Source organism: Trichomycterus rosablanca, chromosome 15 (genome assembly GCF_030014385.1).
Source record: "Trichomycterus rosablanca isolate fTriRos1 chromosome 15, fTriRos1.hap1, whole genome shotgun sequence".
NCBI classification, from domain to species: domain Eukaryota; kingdom Metazoa; phylum Chordata; class Actinopteri; order Siluriformes; family Trichomycteridae; genus Trichomycterus; species Trichomycterus rosablanca.
This window is the reverse complement of record NC_086002.1, coordinates 4,717,293-4,744,756: the sequence shown is the minus strand read 5'-3', so window position 1 is coordinate 4,744,756 and position 27,464 is coordinate 4,717,293. Positions and strand designations below refer to the sequence as shown.

At 38.5% G+C, this 27,464-nt stretch overlaps 1 protein-coding gene across 1 annotated transcript; it reads left to right on the top strand.

The window, feature by feature from the left end:
- Window positions 1–1,098: 1,098 nt before the first annotated feature.
- On the top strand, window positions 1,099–16,062 carry nfkbiz (nuclear factor of kappa light polypeptide gene enhancer in B-cells inhibitor, zeta). Its single transcript, XM_063010904.1, has 12 exons — window positions 1,099–1,337; window positions 2,464–2,573; window positions 2,812–2,845; window positions 2,944–3,041; window positions 4,079–4,458; window positions 6,384–6,489; window positions 6,722–6,868; window positions 10,030–10,093; window positions 11,510–11,679; window positions 11,765–11,875; window positions 13,359–13,526; window positions 14,249–16,062. Exons 1-12 carry the CDS (start codon window positions 1,127–1,129, stop codon window positions 14,303–14,305), a joined length of 1,656 nt encoding a protein of 551 aa, XP_062866974.1. The 5' UTR covers window positions 1,099–1,126; the 3' UTR covers window positions 14,306–16,062.
- The last annotated feature ends 11,402 nt before the right edge of the window (window positions 16,063–27,464 follow it).

Sequence of the window (27,464 nt, the reverse complement as noted above, 5' to 3'; positions counted from 1 at the left end):
CTGGTGAATTCTGGTCATTCTGAGTGTGGTACAGAATTGTACCCTCAGCAGTTTTGCAAAGTTAATAAGTAACTTTAAATTTAGAAAAACACAGGTAACGTATCACTATTACAAGCAATAATAATTAAGCTCCTTAAATCATAATGTGCTGGTGGCACAGTGGCACCAAGAAGGGCCTGGGTTTGATTTATTTCTGTGTGGAGTTTGCATGTTCTCCCTGTATCTGCTCTGTCCAAAGTCATGCAGTCAGGCCAATATGTGGTACCAAAAGTCACCAAAGTGTGTGTTTATTTGATTTATGGGTGTGTTTGCCCTGTGATGGACTGGCGACCTGTCTAGGGTCCCTTTCGCCCACCCCGGCTCTGACCAGGATAAGGAGGTTGTTGTAAAACAGACAATGAATGAATGAACGAATGAGTGACAATGAATGAATGAACGGCAGTGGGTAGCACTGTCGCCTCACAGCAAGAAGGTCCTGAGTTCGATCCCCAGGTGGGGCGGTCCGGGTCCTTTCTGTGTGGAGTGCATGTTCTCCTCGTGTTTGTGTGGGTTTCCTCCGGGAGCTCCGGTTTCCTCCCACAGTCCAAACACGTGCAAGTGAGGTCAATTGGAGATACAAAATTGTCCATGACTGTGTTTGACATTAAAGTTGTGGACTGATAAATCTTGTGTAATGAGTAACTACCGTTTCTGTCATGAATGTAACCAAAGTGTAAAAATCCTAATAAATAAAAACTATGATCAGTTTGTACTGTCACAACTGTGTGTCGCAATAGCCATACTGGAGACTTTCTGCTGAATGACTGCACTTAAGTAACCAGAAAGCCAGAAAATTCCGTGGGTTGTGTTCAAAACTTCATACTAGTGTACTAGGTAGTGTGTTTAAATAGTGCACAAGCACTTTACATGACTTAGGGTAGTCTTCACTATCTAGTTTAATAGTGTGGTTTGAAACACAGCCCTGATCCAGCCCTTTCTCCGCTGTGATTGGCTCTGGTTGTGGAGGCGGGGTTTCGTTACCTGTGATACGGAGAAAATCTGTGTCTGTGGTACATTACGGGATTTCGTAACGTAACTGTGGGTTCCGGTGCCGCTTCACACTGCAGAGAGGAGAAACGTCTCCACCATGATCATTGACCGACTTTCCTACGACTGTTCTGGACTTGTGGACAGGGAGGCGGATGTCATGTCCAGTCCGGTAAACTTCTTGTCGTTTTACGACTGTTCCTCCCCCAGAGAGGACTCGGGTAAGCAGAGCCCGTGGACACCGACCGGGGAGAGTGGGAGTACCGCGGGGAGCCCTCAGTACCCGGACCCGGGCTTCACCTGCATCAACGGTACCGTATTAATATGTAATATAATAAACTATAATATAATATGATATAATGATCAGTTTTAAATGTTTCTGTATTTTGCTGTCAAGTAATGCTGCTCTCAGCTCTAGCTAGTGCACTGTAAGAGTACTGAGGAGCCACATCAGTTATTATTATTATTATTATTATTATTAATATACAACGTTTCTATTATTATTGTGCTTTTATTATATATTATTGTTATCTAGATTGTTTTGATTGTTTTAGACATTATTGTGATTAGTTTATTTTAAAATTGTTGTTTTTCAATGATTAAAGTTTAATATAGTATAAATATACATGTTTTCATTATTATTGTGCTTTTATTATATATTATATTATTATTTTTATTATTTAAAACGATTCTATTATTATTGTGCTTTTATTATATGTTATTATTATTATTATTGTTATTTAAAACGTTTCTATTATCATTGTGCTTTTATTATTATATTATTATTATTATATAAACGTTTCTATTATTATTATTATATATTATTGTTGTCTAGATTTTTAAACATTATTGTGATTGTAGTTTATTTTATTGTTTTTTTATTATTAAAGTATATTATAGTATAAATATACATGTTTTCATTATTATTGTGCTTTTATAATATATTATTATTTAAAACGTTTCTATTATTATTATTATTATTGTGCTTTTATTATATATGATTGTTTTCTAGATTATTTTGATTATTATAGTGCATGTAGTTTATTTTATGATTGCATATTATTATTATTATTATTATTATTATTGTACCATATTGTTCTTTATATTATTTTTTTAATAATATAAGTTTTAATTAAGTTTTGCACCAATAAGCACAATAATAATATGCAGAATTTGAATAAATCTAATAATAATAATATTAATAATTATTATTATTATTTCAGTTTCTTTATTTGTGTTGTTTTGCATCTTTATTACCATTGTTGTTTTAAATGGTTTAGTTTAGTAATTAATAAGCACAACATAAGCAAATCCATTGATTATATCATTATTATTTTTATTATTATGAATAATTATAATCACAACTATTAAGAAAAAACTGATGTTTTAGCTACTTCTGAAGTGATTTATGATGATGTTACATGTTTTTCTCCCCAGCTGACTGTTCTCAGGACAGTTTTAAGCAGCAGAGTCTGCGGTACCAGGGCGTACGTGTCAAAAACACAGTGAAAGAGCTGATTATGCAGAGACGGAACAGTGAAGTGCAGGTAGGAATGTGACGACAGGCGCTGATTTATCTACTGATGTGAAACACTTTCTGTTTTTAGTCATGCACTGGCATGCAGAGACTTCTTTACTGTTGAACATGTTCTCCGCTAACTGTGTGTTGTCTAAACAAATCAGTTTAGGTGTCTGATTATGTCCTAAACACCCCCATACATTCTTCCACAGGTCTTCTGCTTTTACAAAAACATATAATCAGTATTTGTGCTTTCTGCTTTACAGCCTCAGCCACACATAGATGAAATTGAATTTCCAGGTAATTGTAACTACAAGCATGACTGTATTTTGTCATTTCATAATGCATGGTAATTATGTTTAAAGTCTAATGTTCTGATTTTGTTTTTATTTTTTTAGCTCTAACTAATTTGCTGCAGAGTGGAAAACGGGCAGCTGAAAATATCTCACCTCATTCCGTCCCTAAAAGACCTGCAACAGAGCACAACAACGTCCTGGTAACTGCCAATAATCTGCAAATGAGATCACAACCACAATATTTTAACCAACTATTAGAAAGCTTCTTAATACCAGTACTAGCTTTCATGAGTTGTCATGATTTATTTTCTATATATGCACCATATGGACAAATGTATTGGGACACCCCTTTTAATTTTTGTGTTTCAGCCACAACAATTGCTAACAGGTGCTTACAGGGCAGTTGTAGCCTAGCGGTTAAGGTACTGGACTAGTAATCTAAAGGTCACTGGTGCAAGACCCACCACTGCCAGGTTGCCACTGTTGGGCCCTTGAGCAAGGTTCTTAACCCTCAATTGCTTAGATAATATACTGTCACAGTACTGTAAGTCGCTTTGGATAAAAGCTAAATGCCGAAAATGTAAATGTAAATGTGTAAAAAATAAACTGTTTAAAGGAAGTGATATGCTTCCCACAGTTTAGGGAAGACCCTTTTTTGGTTCCAGCATGACTGTGCACCACTATTGGAGACCACAGACCGGCCAGTCTAGCACCTGCAAGTACTTTACGAAATAGCACTCTGCAAGTGGCAGGTTCATATGGGGATCAGCATCACGTACCGAGAATCAAACACTGATCTCCATGATCCCCCGTAATTGCAGCACTTATGAGGAATCCTTAGCTGGCAGATGAGTCAATCATTGTTCATATGAATGCCCGGCATGCCAGTAGCAGATCTAAGATTTAAACTTGCAAGTTTAAGATGTCGGCGCTGATATTCTAGTGAAGATTCCCTAAATCTTCATTCATAATTTTATATACTGTAAAGGGTAAAATGCCAGAAAGTCTTATTGAGGAACGTTGTTCCTACACTGTTGTTTAAATGGCATTTAACAATGTTCCCAATCCTATATTGCTTTTATCCTTTATCTTTTTGGAATGTGTTGCTCAAATTAATTTTAGAATGAACATATGTTGACAAAAATGTTAATAAGGTAAAACATTAAACATCTTGTTTTGGTTAAGCAGTAGATTAAATTAGTTAGTTCATGACATGTAGTTTTATTTTTTCTTCTAGTCTCCATGCCTTTTTTCTGAGACCATCCTTATTGAGCAGACCATCTGTAACGGACTTGAAGACGTCTTTAACAACTCTGCACTGCCCATAAAGTCTTTTAAGATCCAGGAATGTCTAATGCCGGTCTCCAGTCCACCTCAAGAGGAACTGCAGCCCACCCTTTACACTACACCTTCTCCAGTTTATTCCCCCTGCCAGCTTTCTCAGGTTCCTGAGGGCCCGTACACACCTCCATTCCAGAGCCCACAGAATAGTTTTGGGCCGGGCGTGACTCCATCTGCTCCGGTTTCCTTCTTCCAGTGGCAGATCCAGCAAGAGGAGGAGAAATTGGCCGGTTTAAGCCCTCTTGATCTCACTTCTAGGGACAGCGATGGAGACACGTGAGTTTAAGGCTAAAGCTCTTGTTTGTTGTCAAAAACCGAGACTAAAATTCTGAATTACACATCAAGTGAATACAGGCTGGTCGGGTGTTTACATACAGGCGTGATTGGCTGAGGGGAAAAGGCTCACGGAGGGCTTGCAATAGATAGGCGTCCTGTGCAGGGTGTGCTACTGCATTACACCCAGTGATTCTCGTGAACCCGGAGCCACTGCAGCCCTGACCAGAACATAAAAAAATTAAAAATGAAATATGAAGTACACTTAATGCGTAAGGTATTTCAAAACAGAAAATAAGTAAACAAGCTCTAGTACTGTAGTACTTAAACAAGATTTAGGTTTTTGTAAATGACCCAAAATGTAAGAACTTCTTTATATATAAGTATAAGGTTGTTTTTTTTTATGAAAATGAAATATAATACTACAAGGAATAAGCTTTATGTAGAAAGCAGCTGAATGGCTGAACTTTCACGAATTGATGCAGTGCTGAAATGGTTTATTAGGAGGGCGGTAGACTGGAATAATGCAGGAAGCAGTGGGGTGTAGTTCCTGTAATGTAAGGAGGACTGTAAGGGATTACCCCTTCCAATTTTATACAGTCTACTCTCTGTATTTGTCTTACTGTTTCCAACTAAATGTAAAATATCTACCAAATAAGCATTAATACAAATAAGTACACTAAACACAAAGGAACTCACTGAAATTTGATTAAAAGCTAAAAACATTTAATCAAATTAATTGTTTGTTTATTAGGTTTATTAGGATTTTTTAACGTCATGTTTTACACTTTGGTTACATTCATGACAGGAACGGTAGTTACTCATTACACAAGATTCATCAGTTCACAAGGTTATATCAAACACAGTCATGAACAATTTAGTGTCTCCAATTCACCTCACTTAAATATCTTTGGACTGTGGGAGGAAACCGGAGCACCCGGAGGAATCCCACACGGACATGGGGAGTGGTCAATGTGCCTAGTGGTTAAGGTCCAGTGCTGGTCCAGTAATCAGAAGATTGCCGGTTTTTGGATAAAAGCGTCCGCTAAATGCTGAAAATGTAAATGTAAATATAAAAACAAATTAAAAGATAATTAAATTAAATACAAAAAATGGCAAAATAAAATAGAAATGACCATGACAGAAACAAGCATTTAAGTTTTTGTTTCTTTGTATGCAGCAGATTCAGAATTTGTTCAACATTTAATTACTGTCACAAAACAGAAACTAAAATATACATAGAACAGCTATTAGCAAAACTACCTAAAACCAAAAACAGAAACTAAACTGAGATGCAGATCAGACTGAAAATATTCAAATAACAAAAACTATAATGCTGGTTTATGCTGAGTTTTCCATCTTACATTGTATTTAGTTTTAAGTGATTAAATAATAAAAAAAAGAATGCAAACATAAATTATGACTGGGCGGCACGGCGGCCTCACAGCAAGAAGGTCCTGCGTTCGATCCCCAGGTGGGGCGGTCCCGGTCCTTTCTGTGTGAAGTTTGCATGTTCTCCCTGTGTCTGTGAGGGTTTCCTCCGGGTGCTCCGGTTTCCTCCCACAGTCCAAATACATTGTCAGGTTAACTAGAGATACTAAAATTGTCCATGACTGTGTTTGATATTACAAACTTGTGAACTGATGGATCTTGTGTAATGAATAACTACCATTTCTGTCATGTATGTAACCAAAGTGTAAAACATGACGTTAAAATCCTAATAAATAAATAATTAATTATGGAAGCATCATTGGAAGCAAGCAAAACACTGATAAGCGCTAAATACAACATAATGTTCAATTTAAATTGATGTTTATGTTAAATCTACAATAACTTATGCTTCCGTTTATACAAAAGGAAAAACAAGTCTTAAGCAGCACAATATGACGTGAGAACCTTACAAATATCTCATTGTCTGTGATTTGCAGGTTCCTTCACATTGCTGTGGCTCAGGGCCGCAGAGCACTGGCCTACGTACTCGCCAGAAAAATGGCCAACATTGGCATGCTCGACGTAAAGGAGCACAACGGACAGGTAAGAATTTAGTTCTATAGAGTGAAATAATCGCTCCCTGTAACTATATCAGTGGTGTCTGTATTACCGGCAGGCACGGTGGTAAAGGCACAGGACTGATGTCATGATTGTTTTACTGGAACTAAATTTATAATCAGGTTTACTGAGAAAAGTCCACACCTTGTATTTAATGACTCACGAGCTGATGACAGAGGAAACAGGGCTTGCATTGAACCTTGTTTTCTCTATACAGAGTGCATTCCAAGTGAGTGTGGCAGCGAACCAGCACCTGATTGCTCAGGATCTTCTGTCACTGGGAGCCCAGGTGAACACCACAGATTGCTGGGGTCGGACACCCCTCCACGTGTGTGCAGAGAAGGGACACACTCTTATCCTACAGGTGAGATCCTGTCCACCCCAGTCATGTGTTAAATAAGATCCCTGCACGTAAAGATGTTGTATATTCTGTCAGAACTAGGGCGGAGGACTTGTTCTGGTTCTGATTAGCAGTTTTACTTTGACTTGTCTTGGTGTCAGATTTGGTCTTTGGTGTCCCAAAATATAGTTTCCATCCTGTTTAAGGCAAACTGACATTTTTATGTATTTATTTAGTTTTTTTGACACCACCCAGCTTTTGCACAACTGTTCCAAAACAAACATTCGTAAGTATTTCATCTATGAAACATATTTGGAAAGTGGGTGTTGGTTTGTTTAATTCAAAACAGGGACTAACATTAGCTATTGGCACATACGCATAAATACATTCTTATTAAAAACTGTATATATATATTTGTCACATCTTTTGATTCTACACAACACCATGCCAAGTGGGGTCCATAAGGACTCTAATTTTAAGAGTTTGTTGTGTAGTGACCTGCAAAGAGCTCTGATCTCAACCCCATTGTACATGTGAGATAAATTAGTTATTTTTATTCGACATCAGTGTCTGATCTTACAAATGCTCTTGACTGAATGGGCACCAAATCCCACAGACATGCTCAGAAATCTTGTAGCAGCATCTGCTAGAACTTTGAAGGCTGTTAAAGCTGCAAAGGATAAATTCTGAATAAAAATCAGTGGTTTGAAAACCTGCATTTGGCCATGTTCAGGCACCATACAGCACTGTCGATAAGCACACTTGTGCTCTGTGTCTGACGTGCTGTGATGATGCAGTTCTTACACACGGTGAGGAGAAGGATTAAGAAGACGTTTGAGCAATGATTGCATGTAGGGTGTGTACATAATCGACCAATTGTGGCATGTAAAAAGGAGGGACCTACAGGAAAGGATCAAGTTAGTCAACATGTTGGCAAACCCAAATTCCAGACAATCTAGGCAGTTCAGACATCTTGGCAGGACGCATTTACCAAAAATCGGACATGTTCAGGATGAAGAGGACGTATTTTATACTACAGATGTGTGGGAACTGCTGAGTCTTGCATAAACTTTCAAGTACTTTACATTTATGTTAAAATACATTAAAATATTCCAAAATGCATTTTGGAATGTAGCCCTTTCTGTGTACTGTGCCTAATTTTGTAATGTGCCGTGCGTGCATACACAATCCCTCTGTGCATATCAGAGAAAGATAAATGATACAAATTAGTTTTTTTATTTCAAACAGATAAGCCCTGCCTGTCTAAACCATCAAACTATAAATCAAACTAGATCAAAAACAGTTTGATTCTGGATTCGCTGAACTAGTTAAAACTATTTATTTATTTATTTATTATCACTAACAGTGTGGCAAGGGCTGCGCTGGAAAAACACTTGACATAAGGCAGGAACATTCCCGGCAGGGCAAAACACTCCACTTACAAATCCACTTACTCAAAGCAGCCAGTTCAGCTTTTGGTAAGGGAAGCAAGGGAGAACTAAAGTACATGATGGGAACATACACAGACATGGGAAACACATTTAAAGCTCTTACAGGTAGTGTCTAAAGGTCAGAATCAATCCCAGGTTCTCAGGATCTGTTGTTGTGTCGCACCAGCTCTACCAGCTATGCAACTTGTTCTAACACACAATGAGGGGAAACAAGCATTTCACTATTGTTTGTGTTATTTACACTTACAGTGCACATGTTCACTTTACATTTACATACAATGTATTTTGTGTCTCTTCTTATAAATATGAGAACTAAAAAGGAGTGTATTTATAATCAGAAAGATAAAACACAAGCAATACGGACAGACATTTAAGCATTGAAAAAAGTAGCAAACATGGTGAAGGTCGTATTAAATATGCTAAACATCACTTGTTGTTTGTCAGTACAGTCGCCTCAGTAATCTACAAGTGGAAAGTTTATGAAACCACAACCAGACAGGTACATAAAATAAAAATAAAAGGCAGGGCCTAGCTAGTCTTCCAACTCCAATTAATTATAGGAACCTTTGTGATGTTGAGAAATGTAAACGGAAAATGATTTGCCCAAAAGGATCTGGTCAAAATAAAACCACAATGCTGCCAAAAAGTTCTTTATTTCTTAGCGTAGACATCTTGACAATGTGATCCCCTACAATGTCTTCTTGTGGTATCTGAATCCTTTTCACCCATTATTAAAAATGTTTATATCAGCGGTGCTATCAGCCAGTCAGGCATCTGCATGGTGGAGTGCACAGGAGTGTTGAGTCAGGAAAAGCGTACAGCGTAAAATCTGCGAAGTCTGGTATGCAGGCCAGATCCGCCGTTACGACCCCTTAATACGGGAGCTTTCGAAAATCAAAACATGTAATTTTTATATAGTGTATACAGTATAATGTAGTTAAAAAATATACAAAAACAAAACATGTAATTTTTATATAGTGTATACATATACAGTACAATGTAGTGAAAAAATATACAAAAACAAAAGTGGTCAGATTCTCGTCCACATTTTGTCACAGCACTTGCTAGCAATCACTATATGATGTGAAAGTAATAATTTGCTAATTTTGTTAATTGTTCTCTTTTTTCCCTCTGAAGTTACTTTGGCTTCCTTTCAAGTCATACATTTATTATCTACAGTCGTAAACTGGTATGTTTCCACAGTGAAACTCTTGATTGATTGAACTTCTGTAATCTTAAATTAAGCCAGAAAAAGGTTATTGAAGTTGGTAAAGCAATTTTTTTTTATCACACGTGATTACTTCTACATTACAATGTAAATATAAAACGTGTTTTGATCTGCCTTGGTCTTTTTTTTCTGCCCTTCAGTTTATCAGCTTAGCTATTTAACTTCCTCATACTGACGAGTGTTTATTTCCTTAAAACAAAAGCAAAAAATCCCCTTACCCTGCAAAACTGGTTCCAGAGCGCTCACTTTATAAAGCTCAGAGGCAACAATGCTGTCAACCATTAACAGACTGGCATGCAAACATGGGCACGACTATTAACGCCTTGTTTGTTTGCAAAAGACACAGCAGAGGAGATTTCACTGTGCAAACTTTATACCGTTCATATCAAAGTGCTTGGTTTTCTACCAATAACAAACATGCAAAGTTTTTCTTCAGTTGAAGAAATATGAATATGAATACTGACAAACTAAAATGTAAAATTACTCATGATTTTATCTCCATACAGGCGATTCAAAGGTCGGTGCAGAGCAATGGGCAGAAGGTGAATATCGAGGCTGTTAACTATGATGGTGAGTAATTCTCTACACAAAACATCAAACTAATAAGGAGGGGACATGGTGTATGTTTTAACTGTGTTAAGTTCAGGTGTTTTAGCCACACCTACTGCAACCCAACAGGTGTATAAACAGAATTATATAAAATATTAAAACAAACCAAATGACTTTGATCCAGTGCACCAAGCAAGGTTCATAAAGACATCATTAAACAACATGCCAATGTCAGACTGTCTTGTGTAGGCTGTTATAGCTACAAAGGGCACAAGGGAGTCTGTATTAATGCCCTTATGTTTTGGAATGGGACGTCCAAAAAGCTCATATTCTGATGTCCACATACTCACTCACTCACTAACACTCTTAACCGCTTATCCAATAAGGGTTTTGGAGGTGGGTTGGAGCCCATCTCAGCTTTTCAATGGGCGCAAGGCACAGAGTAACACCCTGGACGGGGCGCCAGTCCATTGCAGTCCAATACAAGCAGACACATACATACACACACTCATTTACCTATAGGGCAATTCAGTGTCTTTGGACTGTGGGAGGAACCCAGAGACACGGGGAGAACATGCAAACTCCACACAGAAAGGACGTGGACCGCCCCACTTGGGAATCGAACCCAGGACCTTCTTGCTGTAAGGCGACAGTGCTACCCACCGAGCCACCGTGCCATCCATGTCCACATACTTTTAGTCATAATAGTGAATCTACAAGCTACTTATACTTAAGCTACTTTATATATCAGCTTTGTGGTGTATTCTTTTCCACACTGTACTTTTACTGCCCTTTGTTTCGAAATTGGACGTCCAAAAAGCTCATATTCTGATGTCCACATACTTTTAATCACAATAGCAAATCTAAACGCTACTTATACTTAAGCTACACACTGTACATTTACTTAGTACTGTGAACCGACCAATGCCACGCTTGTCTTTTGGTTCCATAGTGTCTTGGTCCTGTCCATTCATTTTTTTTAGGTTTTGGGTTTTATCTGCACTGTGTGTACTGTATAGTATTGTAGTGTACAGTGTTGATTGGCCTTGTGTTCTGTGCTGCACCCTTTTCCTGGAGGAATGCTGTTTCGTTTCAGTATGTACTTGTACAGATCTAAAATGACAATAAAGCCTGTTGAATCAACTAATGTTATATGCAAATGCATACATATCAGCATACATATAAGTACAAGTAGTCAGGGTGAATTCTAATCATGTAGCAGCTACAGAAAAAATTAAACCTTTCAAATCCAGACCACATTTAATGAGTGATTAATCCAGAAATCCAAACAAATGCCTAAGGGTTCACAATTTTTTCTTCCAACTTTAGATATTTAGCTTCAAGATAATATAATGTTGGTAACTTGTTGTAGTGTTCACATACGTCCACATTAAAGACTTACTAGTAATTATTGTCCTACATTTTCTCTCATCATAGGGCTTACCCCTCTGCACATCGCCGTCATGTCCCACAATGCAGTGGTGCAGGACCTGAGTCGCCTGGCAGCACCGCAGTCTCCTCAGACCTCAGTTCTGATGCAGAGGAGGAAGCTGCTCGGAGAATGTACAAATACTCTCCTGCAAATGGGCGCCTCTTATGGCACCAAGGTAAATCCTGCAATTAAATAAAAAACACCCTCATGTTGGCATGATTGTAGCTGCCTTTTACTCATGGTGATTTTGATGCCCGCAGGATCGTAAGAGTGGATACACAACCCTGCACATGGCTGCAGAGGAGGCAAACGTCGAGCTCCTGCGTCTGTTCCTGGACCAGCAGGACTCCTTCTGCGTGATCAATGCCAAAGTGAGTCACCACTGTGTACAGATGTTTTTTAACATCACCAGTGTTCTGAGATTTTATATCCCCTTACTAATTTACAGTAGCATGCCAGTAAGAGGACTGGCCACTGTAAACCACCCCTGTGTGGATGTGTCAGTGTGTGAGTCAGTGAATATGTGTGATTGTGTGATGCCCTGTGGTGGATTGGTTCCCTGACAAAGGACTGATAAAAAATGGGTGTCCACATACTTTTGGCCATGATATTTATTGTTTAGCCTGTTTGTTTACCGAAATAGTCAAGTCAGATTTATTTATATAGCTCTTTTTACAATGAACATTGTCTCAAAGCAACTTTACAGAATCCAGGACCAACAGACAAAAAAACCCTATTAAGCAAACCGAGGGCAACAGTGGCAAGGAAAAACTCCCTTAAAAATACAGAAAGAAACTTTGAGAGGAACCAGACTCAACAGGGACCTCCATCCTCTTTGGGTGGCCTGGAGGAAACTTCAAATAAAACATAAACACAAAATTAAATTGAACTGAGAGTTATAACTAGCCAAAAAATAATAATAATTGGAGTTCTTCATTGCTCAGTCCAGTCTGTGATAAAGTCCGATGTAAGTTCTGGACATTTTTGGTGCAAACACGTCAGGTTCCTGTCACATCTATAATTAAAAGATTCTTAGTTTTTTATGTTTATTGCCAACAATAACACATACACAGCATGACAGAATTAAAGCCCTGTGCTGGAGAGCTTTATAGCTACAGAAATTCTGCTGTACTTCACAGGTGCCTGCTGTAAAACTGGGGCACTTGTGTGACCAGCGTTAAAATAAGCCATAGCCTAGTGGTTAAGGTACTGGACTAGTAATCAGAAGGTCACTGGTTCAAGCCCAACCACTGCCAGGTTGCTGCTGTTGGGCCCCTGAGCAACCCTCAATTGCTCAGAATGTATACTGTAACTGTAATGTAAGTCGCTTTGGATAAAGGCGTCTGCTAAATGCAGAAAATGTAAATGTAAAATACACTAGCCCACTAATGCTGAGATCCAGGGTTCAAATCTCAGCAGTGCCATCAGCCAGTCAGACGTCTGCATAAACATGATCGTCTAATGTCCGTGGGTGGGTTGAATGAGCCTAGCCAATAGGATAGAAATAGCCCGGATATAAATACAAAGGGCATTCGAAATGCTTAAATATGTAGACAGTATGTTATGCATGTTGTTGTTTTTTTGTATGCCTAATTACCAAAATTGTTGCATTTTGAAATAAATATCTTTATTTATTTATTATAAATAACATTCTGTAGATTGCCATGTCTTGTCGGACATTATTTTCCTCATGAAATATTGTGGTTACAATAAATTCATGAATACTGCTCATATGGCAAATATCAATTCCTAGTTATTAATCAGATAACCATGCTTGGTCTTCCAGTGAAACCTATCCCAGAACATAAACATATGTACTATATAATAACAACCCGCTGAATTTCTCCCTCTCAGGCGTATAACGGGAACACAGCCCTGCACATGGCTGCCGCCCAGAACGGCCGTCAGTCTCAGGCTCACGCTGTGCAGCTGTTGATGAGGAGAGGAGCCGATCCCAGCGCCAGGAACCTGGAGAACGAGCAACCCATTCAGCTGGTGCCTGAAGGACCTGTGGGGGATCAGGTGAGCATCAGGAACAAACAAGGAATAGCTAGTGGGCTCGGGTTGTCGATTTTTATTGTATTTATAGAAATTAATCTGTCACTGCAGCCAAGCGTACACAGCAGACAGCGCACTTCATGACCAAAAGTATGTGGACACCTAAATATAACACACATTTAATACAGTGTGTGTTAATATAGAGTTGCGTCATGGCACAGAGATTTCAACTTCTAGCTCACAGTCAGAGTTTTGGCTTTGTGTGAGTCAGTCAAGTTCCTCAACACGTAACTCACTAAACCTTTTATTTTAGACCTTGTTCTGCCATGACAAAAATGCCACAAAGATACGTTTCTTTTCTATTATTGCAACCAAGGGTGTTGCCTGAACCATCAAAGCAGCCGTACACCTTTATTCTTCCTTGACTGAAGTACAGGTAGCACAATGCATTTGGGCGTTCCCCAAATTTGAGCGCTCCTATTGTATACACCGAACCAAGATTCATGTTTCTAAGTTTCCAAAAGACCTTGAGCTCTTTAGTCCATCCCATTTACAGGCAGCATTGGTGTATGGAAACTTCATGACTGTATGATGGATTTTGGGTGTGGCTCAAATCAGAAGGGACATCCACACACTTTTGCTCATGTAGAGTAGATAAAAAGTCAAGCAGGCAGACTTTCAGGTGTAAGCGCTCTCTGGATTCATTCACGTTTAAATGTTTAAATGTTCTTTTCTTGTTTTCTCAGGTGCGTCGGATCCTGAAAGGTCGCGGCCCGCAGGCTCGCTCCTACGTGCTGCCCTAAGAGCGATGTCGCCGATCCCCCTCCGTCAGAATCACTGTCAGTCAGGCAGTCCGATCTGTGTACAGTATCATTTGCCGGTATTAGGCAGATGTCAGTTGTTTCTATGAAACAGTTTTACCACTGTTCACTACTGTGTAGTAAAAGTCCAGGGAAGGTCGAGCCCAGAGCATTTTAAACTAACAACAACAAAAAAAGAGAAAGACTTATTATTTTATTCATGTAGTAGATTCATTATTATCAGATGTTTTAATCATTAATGCTTGGGATGCATTGGATTCATATTAGCTAAATTAAGACTCTTAAGCTTTTGTTTTTATAGCAGCATTAAATTAAAATAAAATGCTCATTTACTTCACTGCTTCTTTTCAAATGTGTGACTAGTTAAACCACAGATAATTCTTTTCGACCAGTTTAGATTGAATTAGGTTTCTTCCTAGTGAGGAATTACCAGTGTGGGGGCGCCCATTGTTTTTTCCTAGTCAGAAGTCGGAAATTCAGTGCTCAGCTTTAGTCTAAAATAAAATTAAAGACAAATGCACACAATTAAGTTTTTATTTAATCCATCAAGATAGAAGGTTTCTGCAAACATAATCACAATATGTTATTTTATTTATAAAGGTTTATATATGAAAGGTTTCCACATGGTCTTCCGCTCCAGACAGAGATGGATGTTCCCTGTATGACCTCTGTTTCTGTGCATAATTTAGATGATAAGTAGACAGTACAGGGTTCCTAATCAGTGCCCTTGTATTCTTTATACACTAATCACATTAAATCCGTTCATTCGGAACGTCCTGCACTGTCATCATCATGTAAAAGGCAGCAATCTTTGAGCTCTCCTTTGCTTTTTAAAGTAATATTTTGACTAAACATGTTACTACCTATGTTGCTAGTACTGTAATTAGCTATGTAAAAGTTCACACACTAAATTTGTTTTCTGGTAAATTTTACTACATTTCTGGACATTCACTGGGTTAGGGTCAGGTAGTTTCACGTTGCTGGTAGTTGGTAGTAACAAAGATTAATAAAACAATAGTCTAACATCCGTTTGTCTTGTTTGCTGCTCTCAGATAATGAACCATCTGTCTTAACAGAATTGAAATCTCTGGGCTCTGGTCAGTAAAGGATGTTTTGAATTGTCGATGTAATTGTTCTATATAATTATGGGTTGTATATGTATTATATGGGTTGTTTTTGAGTTCATCTGTTTTATTGTATTTCTAATAAATCAATTAGAAAGTACTACACAAAAACAAGTTGATTATCAGAGTTATCACATGTATATTACACCTGGAACTGTGTCAGTCATCAGACTTCTGCTCTGTGCCAGCTTCCCTTTTCTGATTGATATAAAAATCAAGGCCACTGGAGCTAGACAAACAACGTTCACGTGTTGATATAAAAGCTTTATCAGCAGTTCTAAATGGAAGCAGGTTTGCAGTTGTTGAACTTTTCCCACTTTTATTTTATGGTGTTGAACTCTACGCTCCAACAATTAAGATCTGTCAAAACACGTCATGTAGATAAGCTAATCATATCATGTGACCTTTGTTATAAATGTGAACGTGTTTTTGATCACGTAAATACAGTTAATTATTAGTATCTGTGAATTATACAGGTCTAAGTACTACATATAACCTCGACATAAGGATTATAATGATGGTGGAGCTACAAAGTACAGTATGTCTCATAGACAATAATTAAAATGCCTAAATTTTTCTTGCTGGTTTTCTCTGTGTGTAAGACATGTTGGTGAAGGGAATCTTTAATAAATGAATTAAAATTAAACATTTGTGTGTTTTGCATGCTTTGTATTAAAGATAAAAATTAAGTTAATTATTATTCAGCATTACCAGCAAAAAATGTGATTGTTAAAAACTGTTAAAACTCTCCTGTACTGATCATTTATAGGGAGTTTAGAGTTGATGTCGAAGTAGATATTATGAATAAACCAAAGCTCTTCAACCACATTGGGCTGCTACTGGTCGACTACATACATCAATAAGCAGAAGTAATACAGGTGGTCCCAATAAAGTCGTAACCGTTGCATATTTATAACAACGTATGCTCACGCTTCTTTGAAAAACTAGTGTTAATCAACTGGTGTTTCATTTAACAGACCCTTAAGGGTTGCACGGTGGCCTGTCGCCTCACAGCAAGAAGGTCCTGGGTTCGATCCCCAGGTGGGGTGGTCCAGGTCCTTTCTGTGTGGAGTCCAGATGCTTCGGTTTCCTCCCACAGTCCAAAGACATGCAAGTGAGGTGAGTTGGAGACACTAAATTGTCCATGACTGTGTTCAATATAACCTGATATATAACTGATGAACCTTGTGTGATGAGTAACTATCGTTTCCTGTTATGGATGTGGCCAAGGAGTGTAAAACATGACGTTAAAATCATAATAAACAAACAACAAACAGACCCTAACCTTTTTTTTGCAAATGTCACATGGGAACTAATGTTTCCTCAGGTAAGCAGCAAGTTTTCTTCCTTGCTGTCATCCTGCTAATCCCATTATTGCCTTGTTAGTTATGTAGTATGGAAATGTAAGTACCCTTAAACAGGGTGTTTACTGTGTATAACTTCTGTACTGGTCATTTGTAGGGAGTTTGGGGGGGGGGGGGGGGGTGTTACATGAACAACGATTGGCTTGTTGTTCACACAGGGAGGGAAAAGTCGGACAGGACCTCATAACTTTACAATACATACAATTACAACCTCTGCTGGCTGATTGTTGAGGAATAATGCTGATCAGGGTGTGGCTCTCCGTACACAAAGCTGATCTGCATATGAACTCGCCTCGTGCAGGTGAAAAGATGCAGTCGGCTACTGCACAAGTGTCGGAGGGGGCGTGTCAGTTCGCTCTCCTCAAGCAGGGTGGGGGTTAGCTCCAGTAGAGAGGAAGCATAACGTAATTGGGTAAAAATTAGAAGCACTAAAAATCGGGGAAAAAAGGATTTTAAAAAGTTGTGACCCTTTGTAGTGACCTTATTTCTTGCATTATTATGACACTAAATTATTTTGCTCACTCTTCTTTACAAAACAGGTGCTAATCAGTTGGTGTTAAACTGTCTCAATACAGCATCATGTTTTGGGTTTTTTGATGTTTTACATGTTTCATTTCATGTAAACAAAGGTACATTTCTTCTAGTGTATTACTAATCAGTTAGAGGCAGAGCGCGAGGCAGGAATACCAAACCAAAATGCCAAACCATTTGCATTTTCAGGGTTTTTCGGTCACCCCTTAAACAAAGCTGATCTGTGTAGACTCAGTATGGTGAAACATACTACTGTTTATTGTTTATTTATTAGGATTTTAACGTCATGTTTTTACACATTGGTTACATTCATGACAGGAACGGTAGTTATTCATTACACAAGTTTATTCGATTCACAAGGTTATATCAAACACAGTCATGGACAATTTTAGTATCTTCAATTCACCTTACTTGCATGTCTTTGGACTGTGGGAGGAAACCGGAGCACCCGGAGTAAACCCACGCAGACACGGGGAGAACATGCAAACTCCACACAGAAAGGACCCGGACCGCCCCACCTGGGGTTCGAACCCAGGACCTTCTTGCTGTGAGGCGACAGTGCTACCCACTAAGCCACCGTGCCGCCCCCAACATACTACTGTATACTCAGGTATTAATCTACTGCTTGTGCCACCCTGTGCCGCACTATCCACTATAATAAGGTTGAATTGGTTAATGATTAATCATTGAATGACTGACTGATAATAATGGTGATTTAATAACGAGCATGAAGTAAAATAATAACCAGCACACAGAGATGATGTATCATCCAGTCTACACAATGTCTACACAATACTTATGAATCACTTTTACTGACGTACTGTTAAATATGACGGAGATTTGGTCTGACTCGATATAATAAAGCTTTGGCTTTTTCACATTGGCGTAACCAATTATTTTAAGGGACTGGTAATAATGGCATTTATTACCATATTTTTTATGTCATAAAACTGAATCATGTTGTAGGAATGGAACACCTTTATGCAGAGTGGATTCAGAAAGTATTTAGATCCCTTGGCTTTACTTTACTGTGGTGTGAATGTACAATGTACAAAACGTTTTTCCATCTAAAATGGAAAATGTTGTAAAATGCAATAAGAACAAGAATCTGTGATTTCTTAATCTATCTTGCATCTTTATTTATTGGACAAAAGTACAAAGAAAAAAATTCCAGTGTTTTCACTGAAGGGCAGCACGGTGGCTCAGTGGATAGCACTGTGGCCTCACAACAACAAGGTCCTGGGTTCAGGTCCTGTCTGTGTGGAGTTTGCATATTCTCCCTGTGTCTGCGTGGGTTTCCTCCCACAGTCCAAAGACATGCAGTCAGGTTAATTGGAGACACTGAACTGCCCTATAGGTGAGTGTGTGTGTGTGTGTGTGTGTGTCTGCCCTGCAATGGACTGGTGCCCCATCCAGGGTGTTACCGTGTGCCTTGCGCCCATTGAAAAGCTGGGATAGGCTCCAACTCCACCCCCCACCCCAAATGCAAAGGTACAAGCAGATCAGATCAGAATCCAAACAGAGTTTAATGCAAAATACAAATCAAAATAGTCTCCTAAGACTGCTTCTCAAACTCCCCCTCTTAACTGCTCTCAGATGAGGTGCAGCTGGCCCTATTTAGCAGGGGAACGTTGGCTCAGGAGTGTGTTCTTGGAGAGGTGGGCATGGCACATATACACAGTTCCTCAGGAGCACAGAGGCTCAAATCGTGACAAAGAATAAGCAACACAGAAAGTAAAAATAAGTTCAAGGAAGTCATTTCATTTCTTTTCTTTTTTGGTGTTAGGGAAAAAAATTAACACAAGGAAATATTTTTCCTAAGAAAACATTCAGTCTCGACACTAAGCTAATACATCAGCTCAGCCACATCACAGCATCTCAATTATGATATCTGATAACTGATTATGACCCAAGGGCCCTTGTGCTTTTGTTGACTGCTGTTACACTGAAAGATGATGAGGCATCCGTATGACACTTCGAAGTGCAGAGGATAATTTAGACTTACTTCCTTATGTAAGGTACATTGTGGCATAACAAAAACTGCAACTGATTCAATATTGTGTCACACTTTGGATGGTTCATCACACATCAGTAGATAAAACAACAAAAGCCGACAGGAACAGAACTATTTATTTCAATCTATTTACACAAAGTAAGAGTAATCTTTTTGTCAGCTTCTGTAATTTATTTATTTATTCATCGTCTGTTGTACCACCACTTAATCCTGGTCAGGGGCGCGGTGGGTCATTGAGCGAAAGAAAGGAAACACCTCAGTCAGGTCGCCAATCCATCACAGGACATTTGTAATTCAGCTTTTGTCATTTTCTCATAAATGTATTATTATACTCATTTAGGAGACATTTAGCCAATACTTAAATATATATGTCATTTTGATGACACACAAATTCAACACACTGTCCTGACTAATTCAAATATTTAATTAAATGAAGAATAACATTCAGATTCTGGTAACTTAATTAAACATCATTGTCGGATGGCACAGTGGCTCGGTAGGTCCTGGGTTCAATTTCCAGGTCTGGGTCCCTTCTATGTGGACTTTGCATGTTCTCCTCATGTCTGCATAGGTTTCCTCCCACAGTCCAAAGACGTGCAAGTGAGGTGAATTGGAAATACAAAATTGTCCATGACATTTGTTTGCATTATGCTGTATACAGTATGTTACTGAACATGCCTGGACAAGTTCTCATGATACAAACCCACCTTAGGGACTGAACAAAAAAATGAAGTACATATTTCATAAGCAGAGTGGGTGCTCACAAAAATATACACCAACCAGGCAAAACATTATGAGCACTGACAGGTAAAGTGAATAACACTGATTATCTCTTCATCACGGCACCTGTTAGTAGGTGGGATATATTGGGCAGCAAGTGAACATTTTATCCTTAAACTTGATGTGTTAGAAGCAGGAAAAATGGACGAGCGTGAGGATTTAAGCGGGTTTGACGAGGGCCAAATTGTGATGGCTAGACGACCGGGTCAGAGCATCTCCAAAACTGCAGCTCTTGTGGGGTGGTCAGTGGTCAGTACTGCAGTGGTGAGTATCTATAAAAAGTGGTCCAAGGAAGGAACAGTGGTAAACCGATGACAGGGTCATGGGCGGCCAAGGCTCACTGATGCACGTGTGGAGCGAAGGCTGACCCGTGTGGTCCGATCCAACAGATGAGCTACTGTAGCTCAAACTGCTGAAGAAGTTGCTGGTTCTGATAGAAAGGTGTCAGAATACACAGAGCATCACAGTTTGTTGTGTATGGGGCAGCAAAAGGGGGACCGACACAATATTAGGAATATTAGGTCATAATGTTATGCTTGATCGGTGTATTTTTTATTACCCAAATATTATGGATATTTTTCAGCCAATATGTTAAGTTGATAGGTATAATACAGTTAATAGTGTTCTCTCATGCAAGGAAGTAAAGCACAATGTGCAGTGATGAATAAGGTAAAGAAAAATTTTATAGTCTTAAATTAATTAAAGGCCAAATTTTATGTTTAATGTAGAAATCCAGTAATTCCAACAAGTTTTCATGTGACCCAAACAGTTTTTTTATGTGTTAATGTGTTTATTGTCTTCTCCATAGAATGAGTAAAATGTATACAAATGGCATGGTGGTATTTTAAATTATGGTTAAACTTCATTCAAATTTCTACTTACAGAACAGTGAAGATCTTCAGTGTTTTTGTACCCATCACTAAAATCTGAAACACACAAAACACACGTTCACACATAATAGAATAATTTGACTGCACCGCTGTATGTAAATGAACCGGGCTGAATGTTGAAGGGTCTTTTTTTGGAGTGTTGTGTTTCCCTGTTCCTTAACTCAAACAAAATGACAACTTTTGACTGTGAAATTTGCATAGACAAAGAAAAACAAAACTATGAACTCCTGTGACCCACCAGAGAATTCTCCGCTTGATGAGTGCATTATCTCTGTTTCACTGTGTACTAGTGGCACAAGAGGAATTTTTAGCTTAGCCAAAACTGAGAGCGCAGGGGATCATCATAACATCAAAGATTCAATTCGTGAAACTACTATTCAGACTGAAATCAGCTTAACATGAAGACTTTTGTACTGGAATAACTTTGCACACAAACACTAAAACTTCGTGCCAGTGGTACATGGTGAAGGAAGCACATAGTTTAGAGCTTCGCTGCCCCATGACTCATTTCACCAGCATTTACTGAGAAGGCAATACATTTTTATTTGGAAATGTTTCAGAAGAATGGCAGGGTAGCAGTCCATTACCTTGAGCTTAATGCATATTATATACAACAAAAATAACTAAATAACTAAATGGACAAATGATCAACAGAATGGTTCGGATTGAATAACATCATTTGTTTGGAATCGTGACACAAGCAGAAGGAAGCTCCGTCATTTTAGGTTAAGCCTAGCATAACCGAAACTAGAGGACGCAAGGGACAGGGACGAAACTGAAGAAACTACTATAAAAAACTCACAAACAGGTTTTTGGTGTTGAAATTGTGTAACTATAGAAACACTGAAAATTTTATAAAATCATTAAACAATGTTGTACTGGAAAAATGGTCTGTAATTTGTTATATGTTTCATATTTTTCTGGTAACTTTCAATAGCTTACCTCAATATCAATAGGTAATAAATGAGGTATTTTGTGATCTCCTGCATACGTTTTTCCACTAAGAGTTTTAGTGGCCTGGCCACTTTAAAAAGAGAGGTCAAATGGACTTGAGGTAAAAATGGACTACTGAGTAAAATTAGTTGAGTGTAATTAATATGAAAGGTAGCACAGTGGTAAACGTTCCTCTGTCCCAAGTTTTTTTTTTGAGTGTGTTGCAGGCTTCCAGGTCTAACTTCTACATTTACTCTCTACATTTACAGTCAGAATCAATTGCAATTTACTTAATATCGCTGATCTTAAAACTTACTGTACTTCTAGTCTGTAGGACCTAAAGTTGGGTTACAACATGATTAAACCATTGGACTCCCGTATTTATTTGCTTCAGCTGTAGTGTGTTATATAAACACCAAGCAGAGATTCAGGAGTTTAAGGTATGTTACAACCATGATAAAAACTAATGAGCTGCTCACTAAATCTAGAGAGAAGACCATTGGAAGTATTGGAAGTTACCAGACTTGCTGTGTTTCTCTGACCATGAGAAAAAAAAGCACATTTTTGTTCGGCCAAGTTCTGGGACATAGTTCTATGGAGGGACAAGTCAAAAGTCATTCAGCCGCATGGATCAGAGGTTTGTTTGGCACCAAAAAGCAAGGCATGGAGTCAAAACAAAAACAATAGAGATATTGGCACACACAGAATGTGTGAGAAAACAAAAGATTTTTAAAAAACAGGACGCAATATTGAGGAAGCGGATATAACATTTATGATATGATAGACAAAAAGACAGTTATTCAGACAGCTCTCTCTGAAATATGATAAAGTATCACAGCTGCGACCGTTTACCAGCTGAGTTAATAGCAGCCTGGGGTCATATTATTATTATTATTATTATTTTATAATGTAAAGACCTAAAAGCTGCATTTATTGTGCTGTACCATTCATACAAGCAAAACTATATACAACCTAATAATAATGATCAGGGAACAGTGAATTGTTTAATTTTGCCATCATTTTAGATACGTAAGTTTTAGTGGTGCTGAAGAAGTGCTGTTTCTGAAAGGAGAGGGTAAAATTACAGTAAATCGAACCATGGTAGACGTCATGGTATGACACTATACATCACACTCAGATAAACTGATGTATACGCTCTCTATTCATCACACTCAGATAAACTGATGTATACGCTCTCTATTCATCACACTCAGAGAAACTGATGTATACGCTCTCTATTCATCACACTCAGATAAACTGATGTATTACACCAAATATAAATGATTGAATGAATCCCTTTGCATGTGTTTTAGTCTGTGAATTATTGGCTACAGTAAGTTACAGCTTCTTTTAACCTATTACATGAATACAGTATATATACAGTGCGGTATAGTGGAGTTTAAGAAAAAAACGAGTTACCAGGTCAGCTTGCTAATTGCTAGAAAATTGCTTTCAGTTTGGCATTTTTAGGTAAGAGGTGCTATTTCTGGAGGAAGTAAAGATGAGTGAGATTACAGTAAGCCATACTGTCATGGTATATTACACTATACATCATGCTTAGAGAAACTAGAAAATGAGTCATTCTGCATGTTTAACTGAAAGAATCGTTGTGTATAGCAGTAAATGGAATGATAAAATACATTTTACATCACATTACAACACATACACCAGCTTATTTGAACATATTACATCAATAAAGCATCACTGAACAATCAGATGAATTTATTCTGATTAAAGTAAAACATTCCCTTTTATTGTTAAGTCCTACGAAAATAGTACAAACAACAAGAAACTGGCAACCCCTTTACCTAATAATGGGCAGTTGTAGCCTAGCAGTTAAGGTACTGGACTAGTAAGCAGAAGATTGCTAGTTTAAATCCCAACACTGCCAGGTTGAGCAAGGTCTTTAAACCCTCAGTTGCTTAGACTGTATACTGTAAGTCGCTTTGGATGAAAGCGTCTGCTAAATGCCAAAATAAAATATGTAACGTTCATATCAGGATGGGATCAAGAAAGGCATGGTAAAGAAGGGCCTGGGTTTGATTTCCCGACTGCACAGCCAGAGCCGTTTCTGTGTGGAGTTTGCATGTTCTCCCTGTGTCTGTGTGGGTTTTCTCTGGGTGCTCTGGTTTCTTTCCACAAGTTGAAAGACGTGCAGTCAGACTAAATGGTCAGCAACTAAAGTGTGTGTGTGTGTGTGTGTGCCCTGTGATGCCCTGACCAGGATTACATTTTACATTTTTAGCATTTAGCAGATGCCCTTATCCAAAGTGACTTACAGTACTGTGACAGTAAACAATCTGAGCAATTGAGGGTTAAGGGCCTTGCTCAAGGGCCCAACAGCAGCAGCCTGGCAGTGGTGGGGCTTGAACCATCAACCTTTTGATTACTAGTCCAGTACCTTAACCACAAGACTACAAGGATAAAGCAGTGGTACAGCAGAAGCAGAAAATTAATAACAACAGACAATTAATTAATGTAGTCCATTAAAGTAAAGGTTCTATTGAATCCTATTTTTGAGATCAGGTCGACTTTATTACAAACACTAAAGCAAAGCAGAGAATATTTTACGCTGTATATGACGTTTCAGGTTTGTTTATTACTGTCCATTCCCACATTAAAATGATACTCGGCTGAGATCATGCGTTTATTAAAGGCTAACTTTCAGCCACTTTTGGCTGAGAGTAAGAGGAATCTAGTCTCTGTGGCTGACATGGGTCAGAGTTAATGTTGCGTTGCATGGGAACTCTTCTCACTTCTTCTTGCGTGAGTACTTCCTGTCCCTGTGGAGGTTCCTGGCAGTGACCCGACATGCACCGAGAAGTCTTTATTTAGTCCTGTTACTATTTCTGCACAGGCTGTACAGATGAGCATAATTTAACAATAATACACTACGAAATGAAAAGTGCACCCTCGCCATTTCATCATTTAAGTGTAATGGTTTCGATAAACAGTCTTTCCTGCTTGTTTTGAACTTTTGACAGCAACTGGTGTGTAAAAATATTTACTTTTATCTCATTTATGGGCTTTATTGATTTACTCAACCTTTACATTTACTTTTACATTACCTGCATTTAGCAAATGTCTTACAATTATGACTGAATACAATTTGAGCAATTGACAGTTAGGGGTCTTGCTCAGGGGCCCAACAGTGGCTGCTGGGCAGTAGTGGGGCTTGAAATAGCAACCATCTCATTTCAAGTACCTTAACTCACAAGTAACTAGTCAAAAATACCAAGTCCAAGTCAAGCCAGAAGTCTTTGGGCTATAGAGTTCAAATCAAGTCACAAGTCTTTAGGCTACAGAGTCCAAGTCAAGTCACGAGTCTTTAGGCTACAGAGTCCAAGTCAAGTCACAAGCCTTTAGGCTACAGAGTCCAAGTCAAGTCACAAGCCTTTAGACTATAGAGTCCAAGTCAAGTCATGAGTTTTTAGGCTATAGAGTCCAAGTCAAGTCACAAGCCTTTAGGCTACAGAGTCCAAGTCAAGTCACGAGTCTTTAGGCTACAGAGTCCAAGTCAAGTAACAAGTCTTTAGACTATAGAGTCCAAGTCAAGTCATGAGTTTTTAGGCTATAGAGTTCAAGTCAAGTCACGAGTCTTTAGGCTATAGAGTCCAAGCCAAGTCATGGGGTTTTAGGCTATAAAGTCCAAGCCAAGTCATGAGTTTTTAGAATATAGAGTCTGAGTCAAGTCATGAGTTTTTAGGCTATAGAGTCCAAGTCAAGTCACGAGTCTTTAGGCTATAGAGTCCAAGTCAAGTCACAAGTCTTTAGGCTATAGAGTCCAAGTCAAGTCACAAGTCTTTAGGCTAGAGTCCAAGTCAAATCATAAGTCAATATAACATACACAAAGCGTATAAGGTAAATGTAGCATACACATAAACAACTAAACAGCTAAATGAGTTCAGATTCAGATTTTTATTTAAATCCTACACATTTTTTTGCATTTTTTACTCACAACTTGATAATCTGTTTGCAATCTCATTTTAGTTTTGTAAAGTTCATTTTTAGCTACGTTTTTATACCACTGGTTTGAGAACAATGTCAGCAGGCGTGTCTGTAGGTGCGCCCTAGGTTTGTCTTTAATCACATAGCACTGCTATTACATTTTAAGAAGATCATATTTGTCTTTGAGTGTCTTTGCAGCGATTGTGGCCCAATAAGGGCTCATGACAATGCCCCCATGATTAGAAAAAACAAACCTAACAGAAAACAGTTGCGTTATCAATAAAATGCCAAAACTATAATGACATACAGTTCACCCCTAACAAGAGGTGTGAACTTTCGACTTCAACCGTGTGTTGCAAGCATTGCACAATAGTAAATTCACTACAGACTATTTTTAGTCCTGTCAACACTTTTAATTTCAAAAAGAGGGAAGATACCAGACGGACATCTGTTTCATTAGTGTTTCCACATTCTGCTATTAAGAAAATACTCAGTGCAACGTCAACCATTCTGTGGTTTTGAGTTTTAGTGTGGCACGTTGATCTCGTACATTTGTTCATAGATTTGAAAACTCCAGCACAGGGGCATTGCTCAATTCCACAACTGCTCAAGTACTGAAAGTTGTGAAAGTGACTGGGGTTTGCCTGTGGTTATATGTACTTTGTCAGTGAAATACCAATGAAGTGATTATTATGCTGATCTTGCAGAAATCGAGAAATATTAATGTTCTTCTCTGTACCAGCACAGAGGTGGTGGGATGAACTTTCCCTTCAAAAATTACAACTAAAAACCCACATATTTACTAAGTACTTACTTTCTCTTGAATAGAAATTGTACTAGCGTCTCAATATATACCATATAGAAGCACTTTTCTGCTATTTTATCATCTCCACTTACCATATAGAAGCACTTTGTAGTTCTACAATTACTTACTGTAGTCCATCTATTTCTTTACATACTTTTTAAACCTGCTTTCACCCTGTTCTTCAATGGTCAGGACCCCCACAGGACCACTACAGAGCAGGTATTATTTAGGTGGTGGATCATTCTCAGCACTGCAGTGACACTGACATGGTGGTGGTGTGTTAGTGTGTGTTGTGCTGGTATGAGTGGATCAGACACAGCAGTGCTGTTGGAGTTTTTAAATACAGTGTCCACTCACTGTCCACTCTATTAGACACTCCTACCTAGCTGGTCCACCTTGTAGATGTAAAGTCAGAGACAATCGCTCATCTATTGCTGCTGTTTGAGTCGGTCATCTTCTAGACCTTCATCAGTGGTCACAGGACGCTACCCACATGGCGCTGTTGGCTGGATATTTTTGGTTGGTGGACTATTCTCAGTCCATCAGTGACAGTGAGGTGTTTAAAAACTCCAGCAGCATTGCTGTGTCTGATCCACTCATACCAGCACAACACACACTAACACACCATCACCATGTCAGTGTCACTGCAGTGCTGAGAATGATCCACCACCCAAATAATACCTGATCTGTGGGGGTCCTGGGAGAGTCCTGACCATTGAAGAACAGCATGAAAGGGGGCTAACAAAGCATGC